This window comes from Haematobia irritans, chromosome 4 (genome assembly GCF_050003625.1).
Source record: "Haematobia irritans isolate KBUSLIRL chromosome 4, ASM5000362v1, whole genome shotgun sequence".
Classification (NCBI taxonomy): Eukaryota; Metazoa; Arthropoda; class Insecta; order Diptera; family Muscidae; genus Haematobia; species Haematobia irritans.
In genome coordinates this window covers 50,940,850-50,958,358 of record NC_134400.1, presented here as the reverse complement: position 1 = coordinate 50,958,358, position 17,509 = coordinate 50,940,850, and the positions used below count along the sequence as shown (strand labels likewise).

The 17,509-nt window shown below is 35.3% G+C and overlaps 1 protein-coding gene across 1 annotated transcript in view; it reads right to left on the bottom strand.

The window, feature by feature from the left end:
• Positions 1-2,953: 2,953 nt before the first annotated feature.
• Positions 2,954-17,509, bottom strand: part of LOC142235396 (uncharacterized) — a 36,544-nt gene continuing 21,988 nt past the window's right edge. Inside the window, exons 2-4 of the mRNA XM_075306650.1 lie at positions 3,765-4,097; positions 3,224-3,681; positions 2,954-3,005 (exon numbers count right to left, since the gene is read on the bottom strand). Of these exons, the coding sequence (XP_075162765.1) occupies positions 2,954-3,005; positions 3,224-3,681; positions 3,765-4,097 (843 nt within the window). The remainder of the gene's footprint in view (positions 3,006-3,223; positions 3,682-3,764; positions 4,098-17,509) is intronic.

Here is a 17,509-nt window from a genome sequence, read left to right as displayed (position 1 = left end):
CTGAAACCAAAAATTGTGCATTGGCTATACACGGCAGTGGTTAGACCTATAATGCTATATGGTGTTGTAGTCTGGTGGCCGGCACTTCAGAAACCGACTTGTTTAGATAAAGTTCAGCGTATGGCGTGTTTGTGTATTTCAGGCGCATTCAGCAAGACAGGAACAAATTCCCTTAATGTCATGCTGCATCTATTGCCTTTAGACATTTTGGCCAAACAGTCAGCTGCAACAACGGTTGTGCGGTTGCGCGAACTATCGCTGTGGTCGGAAAAAGGTTACGGTCACAGTTCTGTCCTCAAAACAATGCCAGATGTGCCTAACGTAGTGGATTACACTTTGGCGAGTCCACTTTTCGACAAAAAGTTTGAGACTCTAATCCCCAACAGTGAGGCGTGGTGCACACAGACCCCGGGGAATAAAGAATATATAGATTTCTACACTGATGGCTCCAAATTGGATGGACAAGTGGGGTTCGGAGTATATTCTAATGATCTGGAACTTCGAATAGCGAAAAGATTACCTAATCACTGTAGTGTTTTTCATGCTGAAATATTAGCAATAAGAGAGGTGGCGAATTGGCTGAGAAGTAATGTTCCAAAAAATGTGGGCATTAATATATACTCAGACAGTCAACCTGCAATAAAATCCTTGGACTCTGTGTTCCTCAACTCGAAAACGGCCATCGACTGCCGCAAATCTCTCAATGAGATGGCTGAGCAGTACAATATTCACCTAATATGGGTGCCTGGCCATAGGAACATACCGGGGAACTGCGAAGCGGATGAGTTGGCAAGGCTAGGGACTACCTTACATATTCCAGGGGAACTAGAATTTGTTGGTATGCCCCTAGCTACCTGCAAGCTCATGCTGCGTGAGAAGGCTGTTATGATGGCAAATGTTCGATGGGAGAATTGCAAGGGTTGTAACGACACCAAGCAAATATGGCCCCATTTCAACTTAAACCGCACACTAGATATGCTAATGTTCTCGAGACGTCAGATATCACTCCTGATATCTGCTATAACGGGTCGCTGCCTGATAGGCGATTTTGCAAAAACTATTGGCGCGAAGTATAATGACTATTGTATGAGCTGTCATGATGCGGAGGAAAAAGAATCAATTAAACACCTCTTGTGTGAGTGTCCTGCATTTTGTGTAAAGCGCAAGCAACTTTTAGGAGCATATAGCTTCAGATTACTGGCGGATCTGGAAAACGTTAACTTAAGCAGTCTGCTACTGTTTTTGGAACAATCTGGTTGGTTCAACAAAGAAAAATAATCAAGAAGGTTCAGCGGTTAAAACTAGAAGTGCCCATATGTAATAGGTACTTTTAGTTAATGTGGTATCACAATGGACTGAATAGTCTAAGTGAGCCTGAATCTTAATCGGGCTGCCACTTTAACCTAACCTAACCTACATCGATAACAACTACTTGTGCCAAGTTTCAAGTCGATAGCTTGTTTCGTTCGGAAGTTAGCGTGATTTCAACAGACGGACGGACGGACGGACGGACATGCTTAGATCGACTCAGAATTTCACCACGACCCAGAATATATATACTTTATGGGGTCTTAGAGCAATATTTCGATGTGTTACAAACGGAATGACAAAGTTAATATACCCCCATCCTATGATGGAGGGTATAAAAAACGGTGGAAAATATACAAAAATTACAAAGGGATCTTCATAAAAATAACGAAAGGGCACTATATTCTTTTTAGAGTTGGGACAGTAAAATGAAAACAGGAGGAAATAGTGAAAAACTAAACAGTAAAATGTATAAAGACAAAGTTTAGTTCCTCTTTATTAATAAGTAGTCCAAGGGGAGTTGACGGACACCTTTAAATATAAAAGCGGGCATTAAGTTCGAGTTTTGCAGCTAAAGCAATTGAAAAAGTTTATTTTCTTTAAAATGAATTATTAAAGAAAAGTAAAAGGCAACAAAGCGTCATTTTAGAGCGATAATGCCAACTTAATAACGGCCTTAAAGATAAAATTGAAATTAAGTACAAAACACGATAAGTTTTAAATGCAATGGTGTTAAATGCTAGTAAACAAATGTTCACGCCTAAATAAATTTATGTGTATATTATAAAATTATTTATGTATGTTTATACTCGACTCCACGTTCTTCTTTTGTTAGAGTTTTTGAATTCCTTCCAAAATTTCAAAATTTTATACCAAAAACAGTTTTTTGTTACAAAATTGTTATTTTTGCAATAAAAAAACAAGTAAGGAAAGTCTAAAGTTGGTCGGGGCCGACTATATTATACCCTGCACCACTTTGTAGATCTAAATTTTCGATACCATATCACATCCGTCAAATGTGTTGGGGGCTATATATAAAGGTTTGTCCCAAATACATACATTTAAATATCACTCGATCTGGACAGAATTTGATAGACTTCTACAAAATCTATAGACTCAAAATTTAAGTCGGCTAATGTACTAGGGTGGAACACAATGTTAGTAAAATATATTTATTTATTTTATTTTATTTATTTTATTGTGTATTTTAATAATCTGCACAACAAGAATTAATTCTTATAATTACAGTACAGGCATTTAGTGTCCAGTAATAACATCCTTATATTATTAATTTAAAATTATTAAATTAAAATAAAATAAATTGAACATAAAAAAAGAAATGAACTTAACTACAACAATTGTTTGTTTGAGTAAAAAAGAAAATAAAAATGACAAATAAAGCGTATAAATAAATTTAATAAAAAAATTAAAATATCAATTAAAGTAATACATTAAATGAGTGAAAAATTAATAAATGAATTAATATAAAAAAAAATTAATATATAAAAAGAAAAATGGAGATAAATAACAATTATTAAAAAAAAATAAAAATGAAACTGATTTTGATTTACTATATTTATTGTACATTTGAATAATGATCAAATAAACGTTTTTAAATTGCATTGTGTTGCTTGTCAGTTGAATGTCATGAGGTAATATATTCCAGAGGCGTACTGCATTTGTGTAGAAATGCCAATCTGAAACATGAGTTTGACACCGAATTGGAACAATAATTTTTCCTCTGTTAGACCTAGCAAACCGTATCCTATCATATAAATAAAATGGTTCGTGTGAGTAAATTATCCGATGGAGAAACAACATAAGCCTAAAATCAAACAAACCGTCAAGATCCAACCCATATAAACGCCCGCGGAACTGAGATACATGATCAAATCGCCTCAAACCATAAACGTACCTAATTATGTTATTGAATGCCAAATTAAGCTTACGTTTGCATGCAGCATCACAGCTAGCAAAAAGCTCACAACCATACAATAAGACAGGCATCAAGTAACTTTTTGCCAAAAATACCCTTATAGGCAAAGGCGTCAACATCTGTGTAGACCAAAGACTCCTGAGTCTTGCATAAATCTGACCACTAATATAGTTAACGTGATCAGTCCAACTAAATGAGCTGTTCAGCATGATGCCAAGGTTCTTAGCCGACGTTACAATACTAATTCGTTGATCATTTATCTTAATCTGGGGATCAATGTTAATCGTTATACTACGCCTATGTATCATCAGAAATTTGGACTTTTCAGGGTTAAGACATAGTCCATTCACCTTTGCCCAATTTTGGACAATGTCAAGATCATCATTGAGCCTATCAATACATTCATACAAAGTGTCTATAGTGCCACTACGATATATCTGCACGTCATCAGCATACATATGTATTTTACTGTCCAAGGGCCAAGTGTGGATCCCTGAGGAACTCCTTTTCGTAAACGTACAGGCTCACATATCCCATTACGTCTGTATACAGACTGCGTTCTTTCACTCAGATAGGAATGTAAAAGTCTAACAGAGCTAGGAGAAATATTAAAAAGGTTGCGTAACTTGAAGCACAGCAATGAATGATCGACAGTGTCAAATGCCTTCGAATGATCCAATAGAACAAGAAAGCTAACCTTACCAAGATCAGTTTCTATTCTAAGATCTTCACAGACATCAGCTAGCGTACTAATACAACTATAACCAGGACGAAACCCCGATTGACTTGATGAAAGAAGTGATTTAACCTTCAAGAAATCAGATATCTGTACATGTACTATCTTTTCAAATACCTTCGAAAGAAATGGAAGTAGTGATATGGCACGATATTCAGAGTTGTTCTTTGGGATGGGGATGACTTTAGCATGTCTCCAAGGCCTCGGGAAGGAACTAGTAGTCAAAATTGTATTAAAAATAAAAGTGACAAATGGTAATAATAGAGGAAGAATAATTCTGACAAACTTAGGATCTAGACCGATTTCAATCAAATTTGGCACGCATAGCTACAATGCTAAATCTACTCCCTGTGCAAAATTTCAACCAAATTGGGCCAAAACTCTGGCTATTAGAAAAATATTAGTCCATATATATATATGGGAGCTATATCTAAATCTGAACCGATTTCAATCAAATTTAGCACGCATAGCTACAATGCTAAATCTACTCCCTGTGCAAAATTTCAACCAAATTCGACCAAAAATCTGGCTTCTGGGACCATATAAGTCCATATCGGGCGAAAGATATATATGGGAGCTATATCTAAATCTGAACCGATTTCAATCAAATTTTGCACAATTGACTATACGACTAAGTGTTATGTTTGTACAAAATTTCAAGCAAATCGGTATAAAACTCTGGCTGCTGTGTCCATATTAGTGCATATCGGGCGAAAGATATATATGGGAGCTATATCTAAATCTGAACCGATTTCTTCTAAAACCAATAGGGTTCTATTCTGACCAAAATTAGGAACATGTGCCAAATTTGAAGGCGATTGGACTTAAATTGCGACCTAGACTTTGATCACAAAAATGTGTTCACAAACAGACGGACGGACGGAGGGACGGACAGACGGACATGGTTATATCGACTCAGGGACCCACCCTGAGCATTATTGCCAAAGACACAATGTGTCTATTTCGTCTCCTTCTGGGTGTTACAAACATATGCACTAACTTATAATACCCTGTTCCACAGTGTGGCGCAGGGTATAATAATATTTTATCCAAAAGCTCAGTCCATTTCATTTATATCAAGCACTGTTCTTTTCTGACTGTAAATCTTTAATAACCCACATTTCGAAGTTTCATTATAAACATGTAATATATTATAAATATAAATGTGTAAACTAAAACAAAAAAAAAAATGGTGTTCGGTCGGAGCAGGGATTGAACCCACCACCCTTGGCATGCAAGGCAGACATGCTAACCACTGCTCCACGTGGCCAACAAATATATGTTTTTGTTAAATAATGTTATGTTTGCATGGGCTCGTGGGCGCTGCAAACTATGCTATATAAATGTAACTTATAACGATAATTGTCTACTGGTGACTATAACAGCTACGTAGCCAAGTGGATAGTGTGTTGGCTTACAAACTGTATGGTCCTCGGTTCGAATCTCCGTCCAGGCGAAAGGTAAACTTGAAAAATTATAAAATTGAGTAATTTCTTCAACATTATTTGTATTACAGAAAAGGGTGCCAAGAACTAAAAAATTTCGTGGAAGTGAAAATTATGTGAGGGAATGAGCACAATCTTCTTTGGGGAAAATTCTTCTAAGCATATAATATTTTTGGGCTGAAAATGCTTCCAAACATATAATATGTTCACATAAAACAAACATATTAATGTTTTGGCAGTATCCAATAATATATGTGCTTCCTACAAAATATGTTTGGAACATATGTTAGAGAAGCGATTTTTTTTTGAGGGTGAACAGTGCACAAATTGGTCCATATCGGTTCGTAATTTTATATAGCCCCCATATAAACCGATCCCCAGATTTGACCTCCGAACCCCTTGAAGGAGCAAATTTCATTCGATCCGGTTGAAATTTGGTACATTGCGCTAGTATATGGCCGATAACAACCATGTCAAGTTGGTCCGTATCGATCTATAATTATATATAGCCCCCAGATAAACCGATCCCCAATCACAGAAAAATAACGATTGCCACTCAAGCCAAATTTTATTGCCATAGTAACTTTTGTCAAAATTTTATTTCTATAGAAAATGTTGCCAAAATTTTATTTCTATCGAAAATTTTGTCAAAATGTTATTTCTGTAGAAAATTTTGTCAAAATGTTATTTCTATAGAAAAATTATGATTCCTCTTATTTATGTTAGTTGCTTGCAAAATCTTCCAAAACATCAAGAATTCTACCAATCTACTAAACAGTAAAAAATCTGCCATTTTCGGTAGACTCGTGTTCATAATTGTATATAGCCAACACAAAAGTCGCACAAAATTGTTAGTTAGGTTAGGTTATGTGGCAGCCCGATGTATCAGGCTCACTTAGACTATTCAGTCCATTCCCAGCAAAAAAAGCGTCGCCAAAAAAGTACTGAAAATGTTCTTTTTGGATCAAGAAGTGGTGCAAAATTGACGCAGAAGCGATGAATTTAACATGGGCTTGTCATTGGACGGAAGTTCTCCATTTCAACAGCCGTTGCACTGAATTTGCATCACTTCTTTAGGTGTGATCCGAATTCAATATTTTGGATGTAAATTAAAAAATTTTTTGATATTTTGTCAAATAAATAATTGTTATAATTTTTTATAATTTTTAGTGGATTCTAACGCTTGTCGGAAACGTTTGACCTCAAATATTTTCAAAAACTCACAATTTTTTCAGTTGGATTTAGCATTTTTTTCGAGAAAATTTAAATGACTTGTACCATTTTATGAATTCTTACTCTGTTTTTAACTTATTTGAAACAAAATAAAAAGTTAACATTACCCATTATAAGTATGAAAAAACCACGTTATAAAAAATTGAATTAAAAGAACTTCCTGGATAGTTAAAATAAAGAACATCATTGGGAGTGCATCTTCTGGAAGTGCTTTTAAAGTTGTGCCTTTGGAAGAACTTCCAAATTTTTTTGCTGGGTTGTGATACCACAGTGGTGAACTTCTCTCTTATCACTGAGTGCTGCCCGATTCCATGTTAAGCTCAATGACAAGGGACCTCCTTTTTATAGCCGAGTCCGAACGGCGTTCCACATTCCAGTGAAACCACTTAGGGAAGCTTTGAAATCCTCAGAAATGTCACCAGAATTACTGAGGTGGGATAATCCACCGCTGAAAAACTTTTTGGTGTTCGGTCGTAGCAGGAATCGAACCCACGAAGGCGGGCATGCTAACCATTGCACCACGGTGTTAGTTAGTGTCTTTATTATAATTGAATGTTTGAAGTCGGATATTTATGAAATAACGCTGTGGTTGAACTTACGATTTAAGTTCCTAAATTTATGTTTAGTTTAATAACTAAAACTCCTTTATTATTTTGTTTTGGTCTGATTTTTAGTCAATTTAAATAAAAACAAGTAAGTAAAGTAGAAAGTCAGGCGGGGCCGACTATATCATACCCTAAACCACCCTTACTGAATTAGTAAACATAAGCATTTGTGGGGTAACATTGATATAGGTATGGGAGATAAACCGCAGTTGCATATTTAAGAAAATTAAGGGGTACATGTTTATGGGTGCTTTGTATCAATCTGACTATAGCTCATAGTCAGTGTTGCCAGGGAAACTGTTCGGTTTACCCTACAAGGACAAAAAAAGTTCCCTACTTTCCGATACAATCCCAAACAATTTTCCCTAGTATATTTTTCGTTAAATTTAAACAAATTTTACAAAACAGAATGGTTCTAAGTACTTTATTATCTTAAAACATGAAAATGCAACGTATTTAACCTAGAAAATAAATTTGTATTATCACCACAGTTGCCACAGTTGGTAGAATTCTACTAAAAATAGAATTTTTTTTTTGTTAAATCTCTATAGAAATAAAATCTATAAACTGATTTTTTTGATAAATTTTTCTATAGAAATAAAATTTTGATAATAAATTCTATAGAAATAAAATTTTGAGAAAAAATTACATAGAAATAACATTTTGAAAAAAATTTTTATAGAAATAATATTTTGAAAAAATTTCTTTAGAGATACAATTTTGACAAAATTTTCTAAAGAAATAAAATGTTGACAAAATTTTCTATAGGAATAAAGTTTTGACAAAAATTTCTATAGAAATATTTGTTTGGTAGATTTGTTGTAATTTGTGGTAATCTTCAAATTTTGTTAGATTTTTTTTTTTTTGGCACGAGTGGTAACTGTTGTTACCACGCATTGTTAAAGATCAAGCCTTGCCGGCTTTTAATTACCTCCTCTAGAGCCACCAAAATGTAAAAATGATTACAAAATGTCCCTACATTGTGGCCCTACGTCCCTACAAGACGCTAAATATTAGAAAAAACCTACATATAGGGAATGTCACCTACTTCTAGCAACACTGGCTGTAGTTGATATTGCACCTACGGGGTTAGTATGCCACTAATATTGAGCCCATTATTAAACAAGTATATACGGCCGTAAGTTCGGCCAGGCCGAAGCTTATGTACCCTCCATCATGGATTGCGTAGAAACTTCTTCTAAACACTGCCATCCACAATCGAATTACTTAAGTTGCGGTAACGCTTGCCGATGGCAAGGTATCTTAAAACCTCCTAACACCATCTTCTAAATTGTATGTAAGTCCATACGTGGTATATATTAAATCAAAAAAGATCGATCCAATACGTATATAATTCATTTTGAAAAAGTAGAAATAAAATTTTAACAAAATTTTCTATAGAAATAAAATTTTCACAAAATTTTCTATAGAAATTAAAATTTTGACAAAATTTTTTATAGAAAGAAAATTTTGACAAAAATTTCTACAGAAATAAAATTTAAAAAACAAATTTCTATAGAAATAAAATATTGGTAGATTATTTTTGGCTCGAGTGGCAACCATGATTATGAACCGAATAAAATTTGAACAAAATTTTCTATATAACCATGATAGAAATAAAATTTTGACAAAATTTTCTATAGAAATAAAATTCTGACAATGATGAAAATTTTATTAGAACCGAATAAAATTTTAACAAAATTTTCTCTAGAAATAAAATTTTGACAAAATTTTCTATAGAAATAAAATTTTGGTAGATTATTTTTGGCTCTAGTGGCAACCATGATTATGAGCCGATATGAACCAATTTTTGTGTGATTGTACCAATTTTGGTATGGTTGTTAGCGACCATATACTAACACCACGTTCCTAATTTGAACCGATCGGATGAATTTTGCTCCTCCAAGAGGCTCCGGAGGTCAAATCTGGAGAACGTTTTATATGGGGGCTATATATAATTATGGACCGATATGGACCAATTCTGCCACGGTTGTTAAAGATCATATACTAACACCATGTTCCACATTACAACCGGATTGGATGAAATTTGCTTCTCTTGGAGACTTCGCAAGCCAAATCTGGGGATCGGTTTATATGGGGGCTATATATAATTATGAACCGATGTGGACCAATTTTTGCATGGTTGTTAGAGACCATATACCAATATAATGTACCAAATTTCAGGCGGATCGGATGAAATTTGCTTCTCTTTGAGGCTCCGCAACCCAAATCTGGGGATCGGTTTCTATGGGCGCTATATATAATTATGGACCGATGTGGACCAATTTTAGCATGGTTGTTAGAGACCATATACCAACACCATGTACCAAATTTCAGCCGGATCGGATGAAATTTGCTTCTCTTTTAGACTCCGCAAGATAAATCTGGGAATCGGTTTATATGGGGGCTATATATAATTATGGACCGATGTGGACCAATTTTTCCATGGTTGTTAGAGAACATATACCAACACCATATACCAAATTTCAGCCGGATCGGATGAAATATGCTTCTTTTAGAGGCTCCACAAGCCAAATCTGAGGGTCCCTTTATATGGGGGCTATACGTAAAAGTGGACCGATATGGCCCATTTTCAATACCATCCGACCTACATCGATAACAACTACTTGTGCCAAGTTTCAAGTCGATAGCTTGTTTCGTTCGGAAGTTAGCGTGATTTCAACAGACGGACGGACGGACGGACGGACGGACATGCTTAGATCGACTCAGAATTTCACCACGACCCAGAATATATATACTTTATGGGGTCTAAGAGCAATATTTCGATGTGTTACAAACGGAATGACAAAGTTAATATACCCCCATCCTATGATGGAGGGTATAAAAAGAGAAAATCGCTAAATTATTGTGGGTAATAAAACCAAATTTGTAAAAATCGAGCAATATTCTTACGAAAGAGCTACAAGTACGTATAAATACGATCGGCTAGTACATCAAAATTTGAAATTTGAGTAACATTGGTTAATAAATAAGAGTACAATGGCCAAATTTTCAAAAATCGAGCGATGCATGTATATGGAAGCTATATGTAAATCTGAACCAATTTGCATAATGTTTTGCGAGTTTAATTAATACCACGAAAGGTTACCTTGTGCAAGATTTGAGTAAGATCAGTTAAGAAATGAGGCCTATATGGTCAAACATAAGGTTATAAGGGCGAATTTTTCAAAATTGGGCGATACATATATGGGAGCTATATCTAAATCTGAACCGATTTCGATGAAATTTTGCACATATAGTTAGTACTATAGAGGACTGAATCTAGCCAACTTTGAGTAAGATCAGTTAATAAATAAGGGTTCTATGGCCAAATTTGGGAAAATCGAGGTATACATATATATGGCAGCTATATCTAAATCTGAACCGATTTCGATGATTTTTTGCACATATAGTAAGTGCTATAGAAGACTACATTTAGCCAACTTTGAGTAAGATCGGTTGATAAATAAAGGTTTTGTGGCCAAATTTGGGAAAATCGGGCGATACTTACTATATCTAAACCTGAACCGATTTGGATGAAATTTTGCAGACTTGAAGGGCGATGAAAGAGATTACTTTTGTCAAATTTGGTGACGACCCGTTTAAAAACAACCCAACGTGACCCCATTTGTCGAAATCTATATATGGGAACTATATCTAAATTTGATCCGATTTCCTTGTGCCCAGAAAACTCCCTGTACCAAATTTCATCAAAATCAGTTAATAATTGCGACTGGAATCCTGTGAACAACAAATACATGGACAGACGGACGGACGGACACCAAGCGCTAGATCGACTCAGGAGGTGATTCTGAGTCGATCGGTATATATTTTATGGGGTCTAAAATCAATATTTCTGGTAGGCACATTTTTTTGGCAGATCAAACTTATTATACCCTGACCACTATGTGGTTTAGGGTATAAAAAACATAAATGAATATTTTAATAATGCTGCAACAAAGCGTCGCAAGTTATGAAAATGTTCTTTTTGGGTCCGGAAGTAGTGCAAAATTGGCAGAGAAGCGATGAATGTAATATGAACTTGTCATAGGACGGATATCCACCATTTCAACAGCCGTTGCACTGAATTTGTATGTGATTTTTAATGCATTCTAACGCTTGTCTAAAACGTTTGCACATGAATATTTTCAAAAATTATCGATTTTTATACTCTAAACCAGGGTATAATAACTTTGATCTGCCAAAAAATATGCCTACCTATAATATTGATTTTAGACCCCATAAAATATATACCGATCGACTCAGAATCACCTCCTGAGTCGATCTAGCGCTTGGTGTCCGTCCGTCCGTCCGTACGTCTGTCCATGTATTTATTGTTCGCAGGATTCCGGTCGCAATTATGAACCGATTTTGATGAAATTTGGTACAGGGTGTTTTTTGGCCACAAGGACGAACACTATTGAATTTGGAAGAAATCGGATCAAATATTGCCCCCATATGTATTGCACGATTTTGAAAAATTTGCCCTTAATAGCCATTTTTTTGACCATAGAGGCATCATTTGTTAACTGATCTTACTCAAATTTAGCAAAAGGTAACCTTCTGTGGTACAAATCAAACCTGCAAAATATTATCCAAATTGGTTCAGATTACATATAGCTCGATTTTCCAAAATGTGGCTATAATACTCTTATTTATTAACTAATGTTACTCAAATTTTGACGTATTGGACTATCGTATTTAGACATAAATATAACATATTGGCCAATTTTCACGACTTTAGATTTATTACCCAAAATAATTGAGTGACTTCCTCTTTTTTTTAATAATGGAATCAATATTAGTGGCATGCTAACTCTCTGTTCGCAAAATCAACTACATTATAATATCACACATTTCTGTTCAGATTGTGATAAAACTACCATAAATATGTACCCCTTAATGTTCTTAAATATGGAAATACGGTTTATCTCCCAAACCTATTCCAATGTTAACCCACAAATGCTTATGTTTTGTAATTCAGTAGGCGTGGTTTAGGGTATGATATAGTCGGGCCCGCCCGACTTTCTACTTTACTTACTTGTTTTAGTATGGATTTAGCATTTTGCATTTGACAGTTTGTAAGAAAACAAAAAATTACCCATTAAAATATGAAAAAACGAGTTACAAAAAATTGAATTAAAACAACTTCCAGTGTAGATAAAATTAACTTCTTTGTGAGGACATTTTTTGAAGTGCTTTTAAAGTTGTGCGTGGAACTACTTTTAGTCTAGTTATTTTGATATTAGATTTTTTTATTGCTTTTTTTAACAAACAACATTAATTGCACCTATAAGTTCAGTCTATTAATTTTTAGCTAATGGACTACCGAGAATTTGACTTCTGGTGGATTTCATTCGATCCGATTGAAATTTGGCGCTATAACTACCATGCGAAAATTGGTTCATGTCGATTTATAATTATTTATAGACTCCTGTATATAAACAGATGAAGAAAAAAGAATATTATATAGGTATATAATATTCCTTTTTAATTAAACAACGACTCCATATGTGCTGGTATCACAATGTACTGAATAGTCTAAGTTAGCCTGAACTATCGGGCAGCCACCTAACCTAACCATATGGGCTAAATTTCAATTTCAATTTGTCATCAGCAAGTGTTACCAAAATCCAGGATGACAGTCTTTGGTAGACCTATCAACGCATTACATAAGATTCTGGCAGACCGAATTTTCGGCCGAGTGTACATATTTTGAAAATTTAATTTATTGAAGTATCTGGGGCCCATATTCATAGTGGCCCTTCTTTCATTCATTCATTGCCAAATATTTCCGAATATATGATCTGTCACACGGCCTGTGGATCCACAACTCATTTATAATGTTGATATTCCTGTAATACTCTAAACAATTATCTCTCCGCACCATTATACAGAGATTGTATACACATTTACGTCTTCGTACGTGGAAATTTGAGTAGGTATTTGTGTAATCTTCTTACATCTTTTGCACTTAATTGCGTATCTAAATACCAAAAAGTTTTGTACAATTAATTAGTATTTATGTTCTCCATTGCATACACATGCATGGATAGATAGATGCACGTCCATATATCATGTTTACAATGTAAAATGATAACAAAAACCTCTGAACAAATATTTTAATGAAATTGTTTTTCATTTGTAATAGAAAATGCATGTAGAATAAAATTATCTAAGGATTCGTAGAAATAGGGAATTAAATATCACACTGCAATTGCAATCCGGTTACAAATGTGTTGGTTACGAGTGGAGGTGGAGGAATCGAGTAAATTACATGGTTGGGAAGTGCAAATATTTTTGTACTCCTCCGGCGCAAACACTACACTATGAACTTTATTAATTTAACAAACAAAATGTATTCTGGGAATTTCGAACATTGCAAATAATACACATACATATATGTGTGTGTACACGCAAAAGAATAAAATGTTTGCAAAATGAGTGTCGAAAATGTAATGCCCTATGGCCTATTGGAATATATCTTTGTGGTAAGATTCAATCAGATATCTCATTCATTGCAAATAAAATTTAATTGAATCACATAATTTTCCAGTTATTATTCAAAAACAAAATCCAAAGACAAATTATTTATTGAATCTAATCAAAAATTTATTAAAATGTGCAGCGAAAAAGTCTTTATTTAATGAAGTATTTTTACGCCAAATTGGAATAGTAATTGATAGTATCATTTTCGTGATTGAATCAATTTCAATTAAATAACTATTTGGATAAACTTTTTTTCTGTGTATTCATGTGGTATGTACGCTAAGCTACATGATAGCCAGATATGTAAGCTATGTTACGTGTAAGTGCACAAAATGTTTGCATTAAATTATCCACATACCTCTGTTAATGCAATTTACGCATCTATACGATAATTAAACACACACACATACACAAATATATACACATACCATGCACATACATTTTGTAGAGCAGTGGATTCAAACGGAAGAAATTGTTCCCACAAATAGTAAGGTAGGGGAACTTCATTGTTTTACAATGCACATAATTCTTAATTTTCGTATATTCTTCATCATAGGATGGAGTATTCTAAACTTGACATTTCGTTTGTAACCTATTCAAGTACTGGCCTCAGGATCACGGTTGCCACAGTTGGTAGAAATCTATCAAAAATTGTAGATTTCCTTCCGTTTGGTAGCAGTCTTGATGTTTTGGTAGATTTTTTAAAAATATTCCTCTCCAACTAAGAGGTACTTCAACTTTCTATAAAAATAAAATTAAAAAAAAAACCAGTAAGGAAAGTCTAAAGTCGGGCGGGGCCGACTATATTATACCCTGCACCACTTTGTAGATCTAAATTTTCGATACCATATCACATCCGTCAAATGTGTTGGGGGCTATATATAAAGGTTTGTCCCAAATATATACATTTAAATATCACTCGATCTGGACAGAATTTGATAGACTTCTACAAAATCTATAGACTCAAAATTTAAGTCGGCTAATGCACTAGGGTGTAACACAATGTTAGTTAAAAATATGGGAAACATTTAAATCTGAAGCAATTTTAAGGAAACTTCGCAAAAGTTTATTTATGATTTATCGCTCGATATATATGTATTAGAAGTTTAGGAAAATTAGAATCAATTTTACAACTTTTGGACTAAGCAGTGGCTTTTACAAAGCAAATGTTGGTATTTTGACCATTTTTGTCGAAATCAGAAAAACATATATATGGGACCTATATCTAAATCTGAACCGATTTAAACCAAATTTGGCATGCATAGCAACAATGCTAATTCTACTCTCTGTGCAAAACTTCAACTAAATCGGAGTTAAAAATTGGCCTCTGTGGTCATATGAGTGTAAATAGGGCGAAATCTATATATGGGAGATATATCTAAATCTGAACCGATTTCAACCAAATGTGGCACGCATAGTTACAATGCTAATCCTACTCCCTGTACAATATTTCAACTAAATCGGAGTTAAAAATTGGCCTCTGTGGTCATATGAGTGTAAATCGGGCGAAAGCTATATATGGGACCTATATCTAAATCTGAACCGATTTAAACCAAATTTGGCACGCATAGCAACAATGCTAATTCTACTCTCTGTGCAAAACTTCAACTAAATCGGAGTTAAAAATTGGCCTCTGTGGTCATATGAGTGTAAATCGGGCGAAAGCTATATATGGGAGATATATCCAAATCTGAACCGATTTCAACCAAATTTGGCACGCATAGTTACAATGCTAATTCTACTCCCTGTGCAAAATTTCAACTAAATCGGAGTTAAAAATTGGCCTCTGTGGTCATATGAGTGTAAATCGGGTGAAAGCTATATATGGGAGATATATCTAAATCTGAACCGATTTCAACCAAATTTGGCACGCATAGTTACAATGCTAATTCTACTCCCCATGCAAAATTTCAACTAAATCGAAGCGAAAAATTGGCCTCTGTGGGCAAATGAGTGTAAATCGGGCGAAAGCTATATATGGGAGCTATATCTAAATCTGAACCGATTTCAACCAAATTTGGCAGGCATAGTTACAATGCTAATTCTACACCCCATGCAAAATTTCAACTAAATCGGAGCGAAAAATTTGCCTCTGTGGGCAAATGAGTGTAAATCGGGCGAAAGCTATATATGGGAGCTATATCTAAATCTGAACCGATTTGGCTGATATTTCGAGAAATTTTTTTCTGTGCGATAAAGGGTGATACGGTCAAAGGGTGATATGGTCAATATAAACTTGACGTATTTCTTTCAATTTTGCATTTAAAAAACCTGAACACCCCTCATTTTGAAGGTGTGTGTGTGTGTAGAATGTTGCTCCTATTTTGATTTTGGAATTCACTCTTCAGTTGTCAAAATGCCGTCCAAGCACGAAGAGCAGCGTATCAAAATTTTGCTCGCGCATCGCGAAAATCCGAGCTACTCGCACGCAAAGCTGGCAAAATCGCTAAAAGTTGCCAAATCAATCGCTACAAATGTTTGGAGAATTAAAGTGTTTGGAGAACGTTTGTCGACAGCCAGGAAGTCTGGATCGGGGGGAAATCGAAAACCGGAAGCCGCTGAGACGACAAAGAGAGTTGCCGGTAGTTTCAAGCGAAACCCTAACCTCTCTCTCCGAGATGCCGCAAATAAGCTGGGTGTATCGTCTACAACCGTGCATCGAGCCAAAAAACGAGCCGGACTATCGACTTACAAGAAGGTAGTGACTCCAAATCGCGATGATAAACAAAATACGACGGCCAAAGCGCGATCCCGGAGGCTGTACACGACGATGCTGACGAAGTTTGACTGCGTGGTAATGGACGACGAAACCTACGTCAAAGCCGACTACAAGCAGCTTCCGGGACAGGAGTTTTATACGGCAAAAGGAAGGGGAAAGGTAGCAGATATTTTCAAGCACATAAAACTGTCAAAGTTCGCAAAGAAATATCTGGTATGGCAAGCCATCTGTACCTGTGGCTTGAAAAGCAGCATTTTCATAGCTTCCGGGACTGTCAACTAAGAAATTTACGTGAAAGAGTGTTTGAATAAACGTCTGCTGCCTTTCCTGAAGAAACACGGTTGTTCCGTACTGTTTTGGCCGGATTTGGCCGGATTTGGCATCTTGCCATTACGGTAAAAAGGCCATGGAGTGGTACGCCGCCAACAACGTGCAGGTGGTTCCCAAGGACAAGAACCCTCCCAACACGCCAGAGCTCCGCCCAATTGAGAAATACTGGGCTATTGTCAAGCGGAACCTAAAGAAACCAAAAAAAAAAAACTGCTAAGGACGAGCAGTAGTTCAAGGCAAACTGGCTTTCTGCTGCGAAGAAGGTGGACAAGGTGGCTGTACAAAATCTGATGGCAGGTGTCAAGCGTGAGGCCCGGCAATTCGGATTTGGAAAAGCGAAAGCCTAACTGAATATTTTTCCTGAATTTTATACTAATTGAACTTGAAAAAGAAATTTAATTTGATTTTTTAAATAAACGATTTCACCAATTTACACGCGTTTTCCCTTGACCGTATCACCCTTTAACTCAAAATTTCTGACAAATATTATGAACATTTTAGACTGGGAAAAATTTCTTAAAACAAATCGGAGATGGGTTTATATGTAGGTGCTATATCACAAAATTGTTCGGTATGACCCATCATCGAACTCAATATGCCTGCCAAAAATTCAGAACGTTAGCTTCTACTGTGATATTGCCTTAAAATTGTACCTTTATCAAGAGTACATAGGGTTACAAATCTATAGTTTAATATGTTAAAAATGGA